This window comes from Mustela putorius, unplaced genomic scaffold (genome assembly GCF_011764305.1).
Source record: "Mustela putorius furo isolate JIRA1106 unplaced genomic scaffold, ASM1176430v1.1 tig00000487_pilon_pilon_pilon, whole genome shotgun sequence".
Classification (NCBI taxonomy): domain Eukaryota; kingdom Metazoa; phylum Chordata; class Mammalia; order Carnivora; family Mustelidae; genus Mustela; species Mustela putorius.
Window position 1 is genome coordinate 503,501 of NW_025421399.1, and position 17,531 is coordinate 521,031.

The 17,531-nt window shown below is 53.1% G+C and overlaps 2 protein-coding genes across 2 annotated transcripts; both read right to left on the minus strand.

The window, feature by feature from the left end:
- Positions 1-195: 195 nt before the first annotated feature.
- Positions 196-6,665, minus strand: KRT32 (keratin 32). The gene is made up of 7 exons (XM_004772751.3): positions 6,186-6,665; positions 5,225-5,307; positions 4,904-5,060; positions 3,792-3,953; positions 3,584-3,709; positions 2,500-2,720; positions 196-613 (listed from the first exon to the last, which is right to left on the minus strand). The coding sequence occupies exons 1-7, from the start codon at positions 6,648-6,650 to the stop codon at positions 484-486; spliced, it is 1,344 nt and encodes a 447-aa protein (XP_004772808.1). The 5' UTR covers positions 6,651-6,665; the 3' UTR covers positions 196-483.
- Positions 6,666-12,480: 5,815 nt separating this feature from the next.
- KRT35 (keratin 35) lies at positions 12,481-16,960 on the minus strand. Its single transcript, XM_004772750.3, has 7 exons — positions 16,396-16,960; positions 15,439-15,521; positions 15,087-15,243; positions 14,308-14,469; positions 13,892-14,017; positions 13,206-13,426; positions 12,481-12,960 (listed from the first exon to the last, which is right to left on the minus strand). The coding sequence occupies exons 1-7, from the start codon at positions 16,864-16,866 to the stop codon at positions 12,813-12,815; spliced, it is 1,368 nt and encodes a 455-aa protein (XP_004772807.1). The 5' UTR covers positions 16,867-16,960; the 3' UTR covers positions 12,481-12,812.
- Between the last annotated feature and the right edge of the window lie 571 nt (positions 16,961-17,531).

Sequence of the window (17,531 nt, forward strand, 5' to 3'; positions counted from 1 at the left end):
GGCTCTGGACCGATGGCCTAGCTTTACGTAGTATATGGCATGTGGGTCTTTCTAGCGAGTGCCTCCCAAGCCTGTGGAAGCAGACGGGACATAAAAATAAATACAGAGTTTAGTGACGTTTCTCTTGAGCCCAGCTGAGTAGAACTGGCTGGTGGATACAGCAACAAAGCGACAAATAGAGAAAGATGTGTTTGCAGGGCCACTGGATGAGGCTTTATTTACCAGTTAAAAGAATATGCTCTTGAGGCCGAACAGACAACCATGAACATCAGCAAAGAGCAATGGGCAGGTGGAAGGGAGAGGCAGCGTCTAAGAAGTGGGAGCTAGGGCGCCCCCTGCAGGTCATAGCGGGTTGCACAAGCCCACCTCCCAGCACCGCTGCTGGAGGGCTTCCTTGGGGCCTGGGACTGTGGTCAGACTCTGCCTGAGGAGGCTCCAGCCACCCAGCTCTGGTGTCTGCAGGATCCATCAATATGAGAGACTTCAGAAGCGGCTCTGAGGGCAGGGCACGCAAGGCACACAGACGGTGCGGGGCACACAGACGGTGCGGGGCATGCTGGGGGAAGGTGCACAAGGAGGACAGGAGGGAGTGGAGCATGGGTTACAGGGCAACCTGCAGAAGAAAGACGTGTGGGGCAGGATTAGAAAAAAGTCCAACTCAGCAACACATGCCGTGGTTCTGCCCCCCAGATGCCTCTCAAACTCCCCCACTGCTCACCTTCTCCGCTCAGCTTCCCTGGTCCCACCTCCATCTTTGCCTGTATGACCCCAGCAGCCTCCTCATTGGTCTCCCAAGCTCCACTCTTGCCCCTCCTAACTACTGTCAACTTCGAGGGCAGAGCGATCTTCTACAAATACAAATAGAAGCGTGCCTCTCCCTGCTCCATGTGGGCCATGATGAAGAACAGCTTCCTTCAACTCAACAGCCGCATCCTGGAAGCCCTCCCTGATCTCTCTGTATCAAGTCCCCCAGAACTACCGTGTTCCTCCTCCCAGAATGATTCATGATTATTCTGTTACAGTCTGTGTCCCCTAAAACAGTGAGGTCAGCAGCCGTGTACGTACGCACACCCTGCAAACCTGGCCTGGAGCAGGAACGTCATGAGAATGTGTTGAATAAGAAGAGGTAAGTAATTCATGCAGAAGGCATACATGGCAGAGAAAAAAGGGTGATCTCAGAGACTGGCAGATGTGGGCTCAAAACCAGAAACAACACACTAGACAATATATGGGAACCAGATAGCCCAGAAACTGGACAGGTACCCAGGGACCATATCCAGCCTGAAATATGTTTTGTATGGTGCTGTATTTTTTTCTAATTTGTTGAAAATATGTAAAAATAAGAAGAATTTGATGTTTAAAAGACATCAGGATTCCCAGCTTCTCTTGAACAATCGAAAGACCTAACAATACTGGTTGTTAGAAATGGCCCCGAGGCGGGCAGTGCCCTCACTGGGTTAGGCACAGCTCTCTGGTTCTCCACAGCCCCACAGTGACCCATGTCACTCGTGCATGGTAACAGCCTGCTCCCTGAAGAGGAGCAACTCTTAAGCAACTCTTGCCCCAGGGGGTGAGACTAAATGACAGAAAAGCAAGGCTGAATGCAGAATAAGAAAAGGTCTACAACAGCGGTCAGCCCACCAGGTGTCCACGGTCCGAGGCATCCTGTGCCCAGGTGACCAGCAGGCCGTGCTGAGCCTCCCTGCAATGCCCAGCTTCTGACCCTCCCTACTGCTTGCCTAGACCATGGCCAGGGCCTCTTGAACACGCTCCTTGCTGGGACGCCCCCGCCCTGCAGCCATCTGTGCATCTTCCTGAAGAGCAGCTTTGAGTTTTCATGGACTCAGTCAAGGAACATTTACTGAGCATTTACTGTGTGCCAGGTGTAGGAGATAAAGAAAATTTATAATGTCTCTGAGTTCTAGGTGTTAACCATCTCACTGGGGAGATAGGCAGTTGAGAAAATTCTATCATTTCCTCCTCAAAAAAAAAAAAAAAAAAAAGGCCTTTCAATTATCTATGAAATAAGGTCCTCCCTCCCCAGCATGGACTTCGTGGTTCTCCAGGAACGGGCCTCACCAGTCTTTCCTCTTCCCCTTCCCACCATAGCTCAGTCATGTTAAGCTACCTTGTCCTCCCAAGTGCAGTAAACCTTTACCCCAAGTATGATCTCCAGTTGCTTGTCTGTCTCCCTAAACAGATGGAAACGACCTGAGAGCAGAGGGCTTGTCACCATCTATCCCCTTGTCCCCCATGGTGCCCTGCCCCTGGAAAGCCCTTGGAAGGAGTGTGCTGACACAGAAAGGAACACAACGGTCTCCAGTGGGCCGGGTTTGGGACGGCAGCACCAACACCTGCCCGACTTTCTTTGGATCGTACCGGCTTCCCAACTGTTTCTTAATCATGGCAGGGCTCCATCTCATGGGTAGGCCCAGTCGCTTCCCATAGCCTCCTCCAGCCCTCGCCTACAGCCATACAGCCTCAGCCAGGCCCACTCACTTGCAGTCCTCGCTCTCCAGCAGGCCCCGATACGTGTTGATCTCGCACTCCAGCCGGGCCTTGACGTCCAATAGCACCTTATACTCCTGGTTCTGCCGCTCCAGGTCACACCTGATCTCGGCCAGCTGGGCCTCCACGTTGCTGATCAGGCACTGCATCTGGGCCAGCTGGGAGCCGTAGCGGGCCTCGGTCTCTGCCAGGGTGGATTCCAGAGAGTCCCTCTAAGGCAAAGGGAAAGACAAAATTGCCGAGGAATAGACCTATTTTCCTGGTTCAGAAAGAACCAAGAAGAGCCACCTCTCTCTCTTTGGGGCTGGGAATGACCCCTCCCCACCTAAGTCACCATGAAAACTAATCCCCAAAAGGCTGGGGTGACTTATTCAAACTTAAGCAGCTGGCAGGTAACAAGACTAGAATTTGGGGGCACCTGGGTGGCTCAGTGAGTTAAAGCCTCTGCCTTTGGCTCAGGTCATGATCCCAGGGTTGTGGGATCGAGCCCCACATCGGGCTCTCTGCTCAGCAGGGAGCCTGCTTCCCCCACTTTCTCTCTCTGCCTGCCTCTCTGCCTATTGTCATCTCTGTCAAATAAATAAATAAAATCTTTAAAAAAAGAGAGAGAGAGACTAGAATTTGAACCCAGATCGTGTGATCATAAATCCCTTATTTCTTCTTCAGCCTCAGTCTGGCTTTACACTTTGGATTTGAGGTTCACCAGGCTCATCCCCTACGGCATTATTCAGATCTGTGGTCTTCAGCCCTGGCTGCACATTGAAGTCACGTGGGAGCTTTCAGAGAATCCTGGGGCCTAGGTCCCAACTCCACAGACTCTGATTTCACTCATCCAGAGAGGAGCCTGAGCGTGGGAAGTGGTAAAACTCCGACAGGCAGCATGGGTTTGGAAGCACAGACCAAGCGGAGAATAAGCCTTCCTGGGGAGTTGTGTTCAACAGCGCCCACCTGCCCCATGTCGGACGGGAGACACGCCATGATGGCTGAATCTGGGCCTCCATCTGCCTCCTGAATGCCTGCCTCTAAGCACAATGCCACCCAGGGTTCCAGAGACCACCCAGTGGGCAGCACCCACCAGGCTGTGCTGAGCCTGCAGCTCGATCTCCAGCGTGTTGACCGTGCGTCTCAGGTCAATGATGTCCGACTGGTAGCTCTGCAGCTGCTCGGAGCTCGTGGCCACCTGCTGGTTAAGTTCCTCCATCTGCAATGGGGGGAGATAGAAGAAGGGCAGGTGTACCTGCCTGGGGATCCGAGGGAGGCCGGCCCACCGGCGAGAGGCCCACCTGTGTGTTGAACCATTCCTCCACGTCCCTGAGGTTGGCCTCCACCACAGTCTCATACTGACACCGCATCTCCTCCAGCATCCTGTTCAGGTCCACGGGGGGCGCAGCGTCTACTTCAATGTTAAGGCGGTCCCCCAGCTGGCAGCGGAGGGCACTGACTTCCTGAAAAGGCACAAGGGTGAAGTCAAACGGTCGCCACCCCAGCGAGACACAAAATGATGGAACAGAAGAAGCTAAGATGTCTAGGTTCGAGGAGCCCTTTGAGGACTGCCACTGTGAAACGTGCCCTGTGGTCTTCCAGCGCCGGCCGGGTGCTCCCATAACAGCAGAAGCAGTCCATCGCACTCCCTGTCACTTTGGCAGAAGCCGAGAGCAACGACGGGATTTGTTTGATCTCCTTGGGCTGAAAAGGGAAACCCGTGCCCCTCTATCGCCAACCCCCCTCCCAGCCTGTGTATATCTGGGACAGAGGGCAGCAGGAGCCTGGCTTCAATTGGTTCAAGGCCTGAGTGTGAGCAGGCAACCCCCCGCCCCAGGCTTGGCTGCCAAGGAGAGAAAGTTGTCTCGGAGGCTGCCCGGAGTGTGTGATAATGCCTCATTAGTGGCCTCTTGGTGTGGTTCCCAGCTCTCTGACTTAAGCAGGATGAGTCAGTTACCTTAGGGCACTCAGTGAGTATGTGGTACTGATTGTTACTTTACATCTAAGCCTAAGGAGACCCAGCCAGGATTCCAAAACACTTGTTCTTTCAAATCCCAAGTCAAGAGGTTGAGAATCCATTTCAGAGAAGGAGAGGGAAAACATCAGACCTCCAGTGGGCTTTGCAGCACATCGGTGCCCAGGGTGGAGGAGTTTCCCTTCAAGGACCTGCCGGCGACGAGGGGGGGAACATCAGAAAATAAAGGGTTGACCTGCAGCTTTTGGATATGCAAACAGGAGAGCAGAAGAAGAACAGGGTGGGGACAGAAAAAGGAAATCCACCTCGGAAAGGTTCAGTAAACTGGGCAAGTCCCAGAAACTTTACATGGCAGTCCCTGGGAATTTCAACCCCAAAACCTCTCATTCTTCCCGTTCGGCTTCCCAGGGCCAACGTCATCTTGACTTCAGGTCTCACCTGCTCGTGGTTCTTCTTGAGGCACAGCAGCTCCTCCTTCAGGGACTCCACCTGGGCCTCCAGGTCAGCCTTGCACAGGGTCAGCTCGTCCAGGATCCGGCGCAGGCCATTGGTGTCGGCCTCCACCAGCTGCCGCATGGTCAGCTCCGTCTCATACCTGGGCAAGGGCAGGGGCAGCAACTGAGGGCTAAAGCTGAAGACCGTAACTCAGAAAAGGCCTGGAGCTGCTGGGGCTTCTCCAGCCCTCTCTGAAACTAATGGAGAGCTGCTCCCTGAAGACTTGCAGGGAGGGGAGGGCCCGTGCGCCTCCGCCAAACTCACTTGGTCCTGAAGTCGTCCGCAGCCAGCTTGGCATTGTCAATGTGCACGACCATCCTGGCGTTCTCTGCCTTGGTGCACAGAACCTGGTGGGGGCCAAGGCACAAGAGGTGGTTAATCCAGGACAAGGAAAAGGAAAAAGATCCCAAATGAGAAGCCAGTAGCTGATGGGGTTCAGCAGCCTGTGACCCATCACTGCAGAAGCCCTGTTTTCCTGGAGCTCTAGAGAATATTAGATGAACCACTAATCATTGGAGAACATGTAATTTATTTATTTTTTTTAAGATTTCATTTATTTATTTGAAAGACAGAGATCACAAGTAGACAGGCAGGCAGAGAGAGATGGGAGAAGCAGGCTCCCTGCTGAGCAGAGAGCCCGATGCGGGGCTCGATCCCTGAACCCTGAGATCATGACCTGAGCCAAAAGCAGAGGCTTAACCCATTGAGCTACCCAGACACCCCCAAAATTTATTTTTTAAGCACTAGGTCTTCATGAATCCAACTGCCCCTATTTTGGCTGCAATGAACATTGTGGAAGGAAAGAATCTCATTAAGTCTGAAGTCATTCATGGGACAGACAGACCCTTAATAAGCACTAGCATTTACGGAAAACTCGCCGTTTACCAGAGGCTATGGTAAACACATTACTTGCCTCGATTCTTGGAATCTTCTTACCAGCGCCACCAGATGAAAGCTCTTTTCATCCCCATTTTACAGATGAGGAAACTGAGGTCTAGGGAAGAGAAGGGCCCTCCCAAAGTCATGCAGTGGTAGAGCCGAGACTAGATCCCAGTCCTCTTCTGCATTAAGGGCTCTAGCTGAACACTCAAATTATGAGATAACCCCATGCCCTAGGGAAGTGTCTTTCCCCTGAATGTGGCTTAATGAATTAACGAGATTCAAATCTGGAGCGCTAGCCCTTCTGGCTGCCTTCCCCGTGAGTCTGTTCGCTGCTTGCGCTCACCTTCTGCTGGAGTTCCTCAATGGTCCTGAAGTAGGACTGGTAGTCAGGACTCATGGTGGCCACTTGAGACTGGCAGGCCTCTTGGATCTTGCTCTCCAGCTCCGCATTCTCCCGCTCCAGCTGGCGCACCTTCTCCAGGTAGCAGGCCAGGCGGTCGTTCAGGGACTGCATGGTCTCCTTCTCATTGCCATTGAAAGAGCCCTCGCAGAACCAGCTACAGGTGCCCATGGAGCTGGAGATGCCGCTAGAGGGCCGGCAGCTGCTGGACCAGCAGGAGCTGGAGAGGTAGGTCTTGGAGAAGCAGCTGGCGGGACGGTAGGTGGTGGGCACGCTGACAGAAGGCACGCAGCTCACGGGCTGGCAGACATAACCCAGGCACATCTCGGGCCGGCAGCTCATGCTGCTGGAACAGACAGAGGAGGGCCGTGGGCAGCTCTTGATGGAAGCTGAACAGTTGGAAGTCATGTCTGGGAAGGTCCCTTCTCCTCAGCGGCGGCCACCTGGATTGCTGGTGTCTACAGACCCCAACCTGCTTGGGCCTTTTTATACCCCTGGAATGAGGGGGTTCGCTCTAGAAAGTCATCATGGGGTGGTGTTGATGTGCATAGCCCCAGAAGAAGCTGCTAATTAATTTATAATTTGGTTTCCAATAAGGAGTTCCTTTTCTCATAAAAGAGGCTAAGCTAGTCATTTGGCTAAAGCAGGACACCGGGCTCCTGTCACTGATCACCAGGGGAGAGCTTTGGGACACATCTTCAAAGGATCAGCTCGGTGGCTGGGCCCTCATTACTAGGGCGGGGCTGCCAGGAGACCACAGCACCTGGCCCTGAGCCGCCAATGGCTTTGCCCACTGCACCCCCGCCTGCTCAGGCCCTGAGAAAGGCTGGAGTTCTGTGGGGCAGCTGCTGTTCCTTTTAATGAGAGCGTTCCCTGTGGGGACAGGCCTGCCCCCTAAGGAGGAAGTGTGTGGGTGCTGGAAGCTGCATGGATAATGGCAGTGCTAAGGTATAAATCCAAGGAGATAGGAAACAGAACCTCGGAGGCTTCTAGACCTGTATCATCTCTCCAACCCGGGGAGACAAACTCTGGACACAGACAGAAAGCTGAAGAATCGGGGGCATCTTTTCAGCCAGATGCTAGTAAGAAAGAGAGACAGGGGCAGACATTCTATCTGGACCGTCTCGGGGATCCTCCCTTCGTTTAGCCCTGCTCCACAGAGATGCTGAGAGTTTGAGGATTGTCTGTCAGAAGGACGGGGTCAGGCTGGAACAGGCTCTGTTTTCACTTCCTGCCATGCGGGCCTCCCTTCGGGCCCAGGTGCCTCAGAGACAGGAAACAGAGTGAATCAGCTCTCTCGAGAAGCCACCCTCTGCAGCCCTGGAATGAGCGGAGCTAGGGGACTGGAGCAGATGTCTCCAGCTATAGAAGCCTTAGGCATTCCTCAAGAAAGCAACAGGCAAGGGGCACCTGGGCGGTTCAGGTGGTTAAGGACCCGACTCTTGATTTGGGCTCAGGTCATGATCTCAGGATCGTGAGATTGAGCCCTGAGTCGGGCTCCACACTGGGCATGGAGCCTGCTTGGGATTCTCTCTCTCCCTCTCCCTCTGCCTTCACTCCCTCTCAAAAAAAAAAAAAAAAAAAAAAAAAAAAAAGGCACTAGGCAAGACCAGTGGTTTTCAGTCCTGTCTTTGATACCTGCGGGCTCACATATCAATTTTTCAGTATGTGGGGTTAGAGAGCCACTATTTTTTTTAAAGATTTTATTTATTTATTTGACACACGGAGATCACAAGTAGGCAGAGAGGCAGACAGAGAGAGAGGAGGAAGCAGGCTCCCTGCTGAGCAGAGAGCCCGATGCAGGACCCTGGGACCATGACCCAAGCCGAAGGCAGAGGCTTTAACCCACTGAGCCACCCAGGTGCCCCAAGAGCCACTATTTATTCATTCAGCTTCTCAGTATAATATTAGGGTGTAAGTACTTGCCTTATTTTTTTTTCATCTATTTCTAGAAATGTTGGCAGAGAGCCAGGGAAGGGGAAATGCCGTGTAGCCCAGTTCCCTGAAATTTGTTGCACCAACCATAACTTCCAGTTCTTTTGTCTGGATTAACAGACAAAAGAAGCGACTTCAGAGAAGACAGTAGCATCAGATAGAAGGCGGTTACGATGACGATACCAGCTAGCTGGAACGAAACTCATTGGACCAGCCTGCAAAATCGTAACCAGCATCTATTACATCTATACAAGCACCAGGCACCAAGCTTGGTGCCTAACATTAATTTGCCCACTTAATCCTCACCCCCCAAAAAAACGTAAAATAATTATTATTGTAATAAGATGTAGCAATGGTTCTCCAAGTGTGGCCTCCAGACCAGCAGCATCATTTTGAGAATGTGTTAGAAATGCAAATTCCTCACACCCACCCCAGGCCAGCTGAGTCAGAAACCCTGAGGGTGGGGCCCAGCCATCTGTGTAAGACAGGTGCCTTTCCCAACTCACTCTATGTTAAGTGAGTTCTCCAGGTGGGCTTGAGAATCACTAAGGTGTAGGAGCATCTCTCAGTACCTGCCACCAGCATTCCTCTTGCAGAAAGAACAATCTTTTTTTTATTTTTTTTTTTAGATTTTATCTATTTATTTGCCAAAGAGAGAGAGCGCCCACAAGCTGGGGGAGCAGCAGGCAGAGGGAGAAGCGGACTCCCCGCTGAGCAGGGAACCCGACGCAGGACTCGATCCCAGGACTGGGATTATGATCTGAGCTGAAGGCAGACACCTAACTGACTGAGCCACCCAGGTATCCCAGAACTGTCTTTACTTGAAAAAAATACATAAAGTTCTTGGGGTAGAAGATGAGACTCCAAATGCCTGGATATTGACCGGCAAGACATTAGAGGGAGACAAGGGAGAAGAGTTGGAAGTTCCCAGGACAATCATGGAAGCAAAGGGTGTGGGGGAAAGGATTGCAGGAGTGAGGAGGACGGACACCAGGAAGGAGCTGAGAGGCCGTGCTGTGAAGTGCAGTCCCACCCCGAGGCATCCACGGGAACTTCAGCAAGATGCACTAAATCGAAACTCTTGGCATGAGCTCCGGTCCCCATGACAGAGGAAGGACTGGGTCTCACGCCTGAGTGTGTGTGAAAAAGGAAAACAACGGTGTGCAAAGCCAAGATCGGGTGAAGGTCGGGGGCAGGGACAGGTAGCGCAAGGGCAGGAGCAGGCGCAGCCGGTTCTCAAACACAGATCTGACTCCAGAGCCTAGCCACTGTATACCAGCGCCTCTGAGGCCAAAGTCAACCACTGGGCAAAGAAGTGTATTTGAAAAAGGGAGAGAAGGGAAAGTCGCTCAGAGAAGGGCAAGGAAGTAGGAGCAAAGGAAGAAACTGAGAGCTGGGAACTGACTATGTTCAGGGTGGAGGGCCCCTTTAAACAAGGGTAGGTGGGCGGTGCCTGGGTGACAGTCAAGCGTCTGCCTTCACCTCAGGTCATGATTTCAGGGTCCTGGGATGGAGCCCCTCAGCGGGGAGCCTGCTTCTCCCTCTCCCCCTGTTCTTACTTGTTCTATCTTGCTCTCTTTCTCATAAATAATTAAAACCTTTAAAAATAAACTTATAAACATAAAAATAAAGGTAGGTAGGATGCACATGGGGGCCTGGCCCCAGACTGTCTCGTTCTCACCGTTCTTTGAAAAACTGGATTGACCCCAGACAAAAGACCTATCAGAGCTGAATTTAGGTAGTTCTGTCATCCAAAAAATCAGTTTGCCAACCTGCCTATAGCGTTGTGTCGACAAACATAAGCAGAAGGATCATCAGACATTTGAGAGAAGTTTCCAACATTGCAGACAGAGACACAACAAAACAAGCAAACACATGGAACAGTGAAGAGGAAACTGGAGGAAACAGAAACAATGCAGAAATCTAGAACAATCTACTAACACGGACACGTGTGTGTATTTTTTAATGACCTCAGAGTTAAGAACGGCAGTCATGAAACAAGAGCTGGATGTTATAAAAAGAGAAACAGAGAAGAAAAAATAACTCTCTGGAATTAAAAATATGATAACTGAAATTCAAAGTTCAGCACAGATGCTTGAGACTAAAGCAGAAAAACAAGCCAGAGCTGAGGGGTGGTCCAAAGCACCTGTCAGAGATCCACTGGGACTGAGGGCTCACAGCCTGAGACCCCCAGCTGCCGTGCAGAAAGGCCCTCGCCCTAACAAAGAAGGCCCCAACCCTGGCTGTGCACTAGAGTCACTTGGGAAGCTTTTTAAAACCCCGACACTCAGCCATATCCCAGACCAACTAAGTCAGGATTGCTGGGGGTCAGACCAGTGACCCGTCTGCTTTCCAGGTCATTCCAGTGTGTGGCTAAGGCTGAGAATCTGTGACTTGATGGAAGCAGCATTATATTCAAAGAGCATAAGCAGATGGCGTGAATAGTTAATGAGGCAAGGCTCTACAGCCTCTGGTTCGCTGCATCTTGGAGGGATACAGGATGACTTTGGAAGGGGTTTGGACCACAGAGGATGTCATTAAGGAGGAAGTGCAGCTGATGGGACTTGGAGTTCACTCAACCCTTGCATGGCTTGCTGACAGCGGGTCCCCCATGCCCGACTTTCCTCCGAGTCAGAAAGATAGTAAGCCACAGAACGGCATCTCTCCTTTGGCTGCTTGGAATTGCTACCTGGAAGGAAAGCTCAGAAATGACACTCTGGGCAGGGAAAAGGCAGATGTCAGCCTCAGCACAACCCAGACCTCCAGTTAGAGTAGACGGTCAACAATACTGAGCCAGCTTCAAAGGCCCAGCATATGCTTGGGAAAGCAGTACGGACCTCACAGTACACTCAGTGTCCTGGCCCCTGTTTTACTGATGAGGAAACTAAGACTCAACAAGGGGCCACCCCCTGCTAATCTCCCACAGGCAGGAAGTTCTGGGGATGGGATTTGAACCTGGATCAGTCTGACTCCATGTTCGGTGCCCGTCTTCATCACACTAACTCCATGACCCCTTCAGCAGGCCTCCTCCTACCACTGAGGCAGGGAGTGGGTACCCTTCCTTTCCCACCCCCAGACCCCCTCTGACAAGGCTTAATCCAGATCTGGGCACCTGAAACCCTGTCTGGCCCAAGGAGGTGCCCAGTGAAGATTTGTTGAATGAAGTGAATGATCAAGAGACCATCATCCTCTTCGGGGTGGGGGGCTGAACCTCAACAAAACCAGGCATAATGTTCCAAGAAGACCAAAGTCGAGGCAGTGGAGGAAGTCAGGAGTGAGGGGGCTGAGAGAAGCCAGAGCCCCAGGCTCTCCTTTATGGGGGCTTAGGAAGGGAATGACTCTAAAGTCAAATCAGGGTGAATGACATCAGGACCCCTTCAGGGGTAGGAGTCTCAGGCCCGCTGGGTCATCTGTCTTTCCATAATCCAATCTCCACCTTGTGTGCTGTTACAACTCTCTTAACATCACTCAACTTCCATAGTGGTGCTCTTGGCATCTTATGAGGAACACTGGATTATCTGGAGACAACCCACCTTCCTTTCTACCTGAGGAAGTTTTACCTTCGTTGTCATGTCCCACTGGAATCCATGGAGTTTGGCATTTTCCAGTTTGTTGGGGGAGGATAGTCTGGACATAAATGAGAACCTTTGGGCAAAAAGGTTCCATGTGGAAATGCTCTGGTACCCAAAGGCACTGTATGCAGCATCAGATGCCACAGGCACACTGAGCACGATGAGTCTCTTACAGACAAGAATCTCTGAATTGTAGCTGGAGGTCACAATGGCCAGCTTACTCGTGCACCGGAAGGGGTGTAGGTCTTGGAGGGACCTGCTGAGCTGGAGAGCTATATGATAGTATCACGGTGGAAGGAAGGAAATGAAAATACCCTGGTGTGGGCTGTCTATGTTGCTGCTCTTTTGAGAACCACAGGCATGAAATGAAAACCAGCTTAACATGCTTCACCTTGGACTGCCTCCTGGCTTTATCCACCTTCCTCTGGGATCCCAGAGTGGCCATGTAGACCAAGGAGGGAAGTGGGGGAGGTCTGGTAATACGGATCACCATATAGGAATCTTGAAGAAGCGTCTTCATCAGGAGAGCTGAGCCACTGAACAAAAAAGCCCCCTGGGAGGCCCTTAGTCATCCCAAACAGGGCCACAGGATCTGTCATCCCCCGGGTCATATGCGGTCAAACATCCCTATCCACCTGGCCAGGAGTCACCCCTCTTCACGCAGCAGAGACACACAACAGGGACACCGGAACGGTGCCGTTAGGCATCGAGAGCCAAAGCCAATACACTTTATTATTCTACCCACAGAGGTGCTCTAGTATATTTCAGAACCCACAACAACAACACCCAGAAGGAAACCTGACCCAGGAGGCAGCCCCAGAACAGAGAGCCTGGCTGGCACCCACTGAAATGATGAGGAATTGAGGCTTCCAGGGACAGCCAGCCTTAGCAACAGGCTTGGAGAGACTTGGAGGGATATATTTGCAATGAGCCCTCCTGGAGCCAGGCCCTGGTGCCCCGGGTTCTGCACAGAGAGAGGGGATTGGTCTTTAGGGTCAGGGTTGAGCAAAGGCCAAGTTCAGCCCCTGGAGACAATGACCTCAGCTTTCTAGGCCAGTTCCTCTCAGAACCGGCCCCCCGGGCAGGGCACACAGATGGTGCGGGGGCTGCAGGTGGAGCGGACCGCCCCAGGACCGCAGGAGACAGCGGGAAGGCAGGGGAGGCACGACTTGGCAGGAGTGTGGTCAGGGGCACACGGGTTACAGGGCAGCCTAAGAGAAAGAGAAAGTTCACATTACTGTGATTTTTTGATTCAATAACTCAGAGCACCTTAAAAATCACCCAGTCCTGCCCCCCTTGTTTTACCAATGGGAAAAGGAGGCCCACAAAGGACTGGCCGGGGTCACGTGATAAATTTATAGTAAAAGCAGAGCTCAAACTCCAAATGCTGGGCTCTCCCCAGGCACCAAGGCGTCTCCCCAGAACTTTGTAGACTGCATCGGGAAGATGCACTCACTTGCCCTCCTCGCTCTCCAGAAGGCCCCGGTACGTGTTGATCTCGCACTCCAGCCGGGCCCGCACGTCCAGCAGCACCTGGTACTCCTGGTTTTGCCGCTCCAGGTCACTCCTGATCTCGGCCAGCTGGGATTCCACGTTACTGATCAGGCACTGCATCTGGGCCAGCTGGGAGCTGTAGCGGGCCTCGGTCTCTGCCAGGGTGGATTCCAGAGCATCTCTCTGTGAGGGCAAAAGGAGAAGGTGAGAGGTCAGAGAAGATGCACTTAATCCTCGTGGGTCTCAGTGAGTCCTCAGAATCCAAGAACAGAGACTCAGAGAATCACTTTGAACCCGGAGGAACCATAATCAGACATCTCATCTGAGACTGCCAGTTAGCCCCTGGAGCCTCCCTGATCTAGAGAGCATCTCCCCTAGTAATGAGATCTCTGAGGAAGTGATAATTACTCAGAATGAACCTATTTACACAAGGACAGGAGCTACTGTTGCTATAGGTCTCCCGTCTTTTCCCCCCAGGACATTTGTGAATAGGGGCTGGGACCTCATTCCACCCTACACAGAAAATTCCTAAAGCACGAGAACTTGAATCCCCAGAGTCGGCCTGTGTGGTCAGAGCATGGAGGCCCAGTGGGCCCATGTGCTGCTGCGTTTGGTCCCCCAGCAGCCCTGCTCAAGCCTCGGGCTCACCATGCTCTGCTGGGCCTGCAGCTCGATCTCCAGGGCGTTGACAGAGCGTCTCAGCTCGATGATCTCCGCCTGGCAGGACTGCAGCTGCTCCGAGCTGGACACCACCTGCTGGTTCAGCTCCTCAGTCTGAAACATACACACACAGGATTTAGTCAGGAGCATCAGGACTTAGCTTCAGAGGTCCACGGAGACCGCGCAGAATCATGAGCCAAGAAGGACCTTCCAGAACACCCAGTCCAACCCATTCATTTCGTCCTTGAGGACGTTATTGCTAAGAGGACAGCAACCTGCCCAAGGTGCACAGCAAGGTCCAAAGAGAGCTGAGGCTCAAACCTGGTTTCATGATTCGGAGCCCCAAGGTCAGTTCCGTTTGATACCCCATGTCTCTGTTGCACTGACTCTTTCCAGGTACCTACCTGAGTATTGAACCATTCTTCAGCATCCCGGCGGTTATTCTCCACCAGGGTCTCATACTGGCACCTCATCTCATCCAGAACACGGTTAAGGTCAACAGGTGGGGCAGCATCCACCTCAACGTTGAGCCGGTCACCAAGCTGGCAGCGCAGCGAGTTCACCTCCTGTGGCACAAATCAGGGTCAGCATCAATTGTCCCAGCCCGCTGCCTCACTCACCCTCCTCCCCTACTCCTACCTGCTCCCCATGCTCACCTGTTCCCCTGTGCTCACCTGTCCCCCTCATGCTCACCTGTTCCCCCATGCTCACCTGTTCTCCAATGCTCACCTGTTCCCCCATGCTCACTTGTTCTCTAATGCTCACCTGTTCCCCCATGCTCACCTGTTCCCCCATGCTCACCTGTTCTCCCATGCTCACCTATTCCCCCATGCTCACCTGTTCCCCCATGATCACTTATTCTCTAATGCTCACCTGTTCCCCCATGCTCACCTGTTCCCCCATGCTCACCTGTTCTCCAATGCTCACCTGTTCCCCCATGCTCACCTGTTCCCCCATGCTCACCTGTTCCCCCATGCTCACCTGTTCTCCCATGCTCACCTATTCCCCCATGCTCACCTGTTCCCCCATGCTCACCTGTTCCCCATGCTCACCTGTTCTCCCATGCTCACCTGCTTCCCCCAGGCTCACCTTCCCCCTTATGTTCACCTTCTCCATCTCCACCTCCTTCCCCATATTCACCTCCTTCCCATGCTCACCTGCTCCCCTTCTCCCCTGTGCTCACCTCCTCGTGGTTCTTCTTGAGGCACAGCAGCTCCTCCTTCAGGGACTCCACCTGGGCCTCCAGGTCAGACTTGCACAGGGTCAGATCATCTAGGATCCGGCGCAGGCCGTTCATGTCTGACTCCACCAGCTGCCGCATGGACAGCTCCGTCTCGTACCTGCCACATACGTAACAGGATGCCTGAAGCTCCATTTCCTTTTTATGTCCAAGTCAGATCTGACCCCAGGCTGTCCTCATTCTGTGTGTCCCACCTTAATACCTCAGTGACTTAAGACAGCAAAAACCCTGCATCCTGGCATTGCCAATATCCAGGTCTACCAGCCCCCAACCAAGGAGCAAGCAGGACACTCACTTGGTTCTGAAGTCGTCTGCGGCCAGCTTGGCATTGTCGATCTGCACCACCAGCCTGGCGTTCTCTGCTTTGGTGCACAGGGTCTGGGAAAATAAAGAAGTGACATGTGAAAGGAATGACAGTCTGCCAGCCAGAGCTCCCCAGATCTCCTCAAAGCTGGCAAGAGCCACCTCCAGAGGGAAGGAATCAACCATCTCTGGATTCCTGGCTTCTGAGGCTCCGTGAAGTCTTAAGGACACACAGTAGGGACCAGACAGGGAAGCCTCTACAGCCCCACCCAGTGTAGAGCCTCTGAGACCCATAACCCGGCATGGACTAGGGGAGATGAGGAAATGCTGCAGCCAAGACTGGCAGGGGGGCTAACTCTTGCCTTCCTAACTCCCAGGCCACTGGGGCCTCAGGGCAGGTCCTGAACAGCAGCATACTCTCTGATTCCTTGGTCACAAATGGTCCCTCCCAGGAGCCAGCAGGGACCCTCAGAGGATGTGGGCTGGGCAAAAAGGAAACTGCTGATGGGTTTTTCCTTCCCTGAGTTCTTTATAGAAAATCTGACCTGCACCAAAGAAATGAAGTCCAATCCCCTCGCCTTAAAAAAAAAAAAAAAAAAAGGAGGGGGGAAAGAATTAAAACTCATAGAGATAGACCATGCTAGCAAAGGTTATACAGTCAGTGAGTTCACAGAGCCTGGCTCCACCAGCTGCCAGCCGGACCACCTAGAATAAGTCACTTAATCAGCCTGAGCTCTGGTTTTCCCATCTGTAAAATGGGCTAATGATATCTTCCTCATCAGATGACAGGGAGGAGCAGATGAGACCACAGATGTGCAAATGTGCACACGCTCCATGACCTCTGAAGTGTCCCATGGGAGCAGAGCCAACAGCATGGGTGTCCTAGCTTCCAGTCCGGGGCTCATGGCTTCAGACTCCCGAGCAGCCAGAGACACTCTGAGTCCCTTACCTTCTTCTGGAGCTCCTCAATGGTCCGAAAGTAGGACTGGTAGTCAGGGCTCAGGTAGGGCACCTGCTGCTCACACCACTCCCGGATGCGGCCCTCCAGGCTGGCGTTCTCCCGTTCCAGCTGGCGCACCTTCTCCAGGTAGCTGGCCAGCCGGTCATTCAGGGACTGCATGGTCTCCTTCTCGCTGCCGGTGAGGACGCCATCCCCAAACCAGCCCCCACCCAGGTTGTAGCTGGTGGTAAAGCCTCCGGCCGGGAGGCAGAGAGCAGACAAGCAGCCAGCCGCCCTGCTGCTGCTCCTACCCAGCCCGACGGAGCACGCAGAGAAACTCCGGGCCCCGCGGGAGAGGCTGGGGAGCTTGCAAGAGCTGCTGGAGTACATCGCGGACACGCGAGCAGAGCCGCCGCCAGCTCCCCCCAGGCCCCTGAGAGACCCTGAAGAGAAGCTGGCCTTGAGGCACTTGGAAGCCATGGCCTCAGCAGCCCAGACGCAAGTGAGAGAGGTCTTCAAGGCCGGATGCCCCCCAGTGCAGAGAAGCCGCTCTTCACCCCAGGTTTATACCTCTGCTCCAGTGGGCGTTGGCCTTTACAAAGGGTTTTCTCCTCATTAAAGTTAATACCACTTTCTATAAGAACCCCTCATTACCCTGTTAGTTAGCTTCCCATGAACATTTCCCGGCCTCGTAAACTGGGAGTCCCGTTGAACTGACGGCCACGTCGCGACGTCTCCTCCGCCCCGTGCTGCCGAAAAGACCCAGTATCCTCAGTTCTTCAAAGGGGCCTGTCATCCAAGCCCAGACCTCAGCCTCAGCCTCAGCCTCAGGAGGTGTGGGAACCCACAGCCACAGTCTTGACTTTCTCTAGCTTCATCTCCTTTTATGGGCCCAGAGCGGGGGGGGGGGGGGGGGTGTAGAGGAGGCTCCTGGGTTGGCCCCTGGGTGATGGAAGAGCAAGCCTAGTTATTGCAGGAAGCAGAGACCTCATGCCCAAGGAGACACAGAAGGCTCTAGAATGACCCTGGAAATAGGGCCATGGCGACCAGTTATCCCCGTTTCCCCAGGACTGTTCTGGTTTTAGTACCGAAAGTCCCCTAACCCTGGGAGCTTCTCAGTCCCATGCAAAATGGGAAAGTTGGTC

Coding starts and splice junctions, on each gene's coding strand:
- KRT32 (XM_004772751.3), bottom strand. CDS start 6,650: ATGACTTCCAACTGTTCAGCTTCCATCAAGAGCTGCCCACGGCCCTCC. Junction 5,061..5,224: donor GCGGACGACTTCAGGACCAA/GTGAGTTTGGCG, acceptor GCCCTTGCCCAG/GTATGAGACGGAGCTGACCA. Junction 2,721..3,583: donor TGCAGGCTCAGCACAGCCTG/GTGGGTGCTGCC, acceptor CCTTTGCCTTAG/AGGGACTCTCTGGAATCCAC.
- KRT35 (XM_004772750.3), bottom strand. CDS start 16,866: ATGGCTTCCAAGTGCCTCAAGGCCAGCTTCTCTTCAGGGTCTCTCAGG. Junction 15,522..16,395: donor TTGAGGAGCTCCAGAAGAAG/GTAAGGGACTCA, acceptor TTATTTTCCCAG/ACCCTGTGCACCAAAGCAGA. Junction 15,244..15,438: donor GCAGACGACTTCAGAACCAA/GTGAGTGTCCTG, acceptor CGTATGTGGCAG/GTACGAGACGGAGCTGTCCA.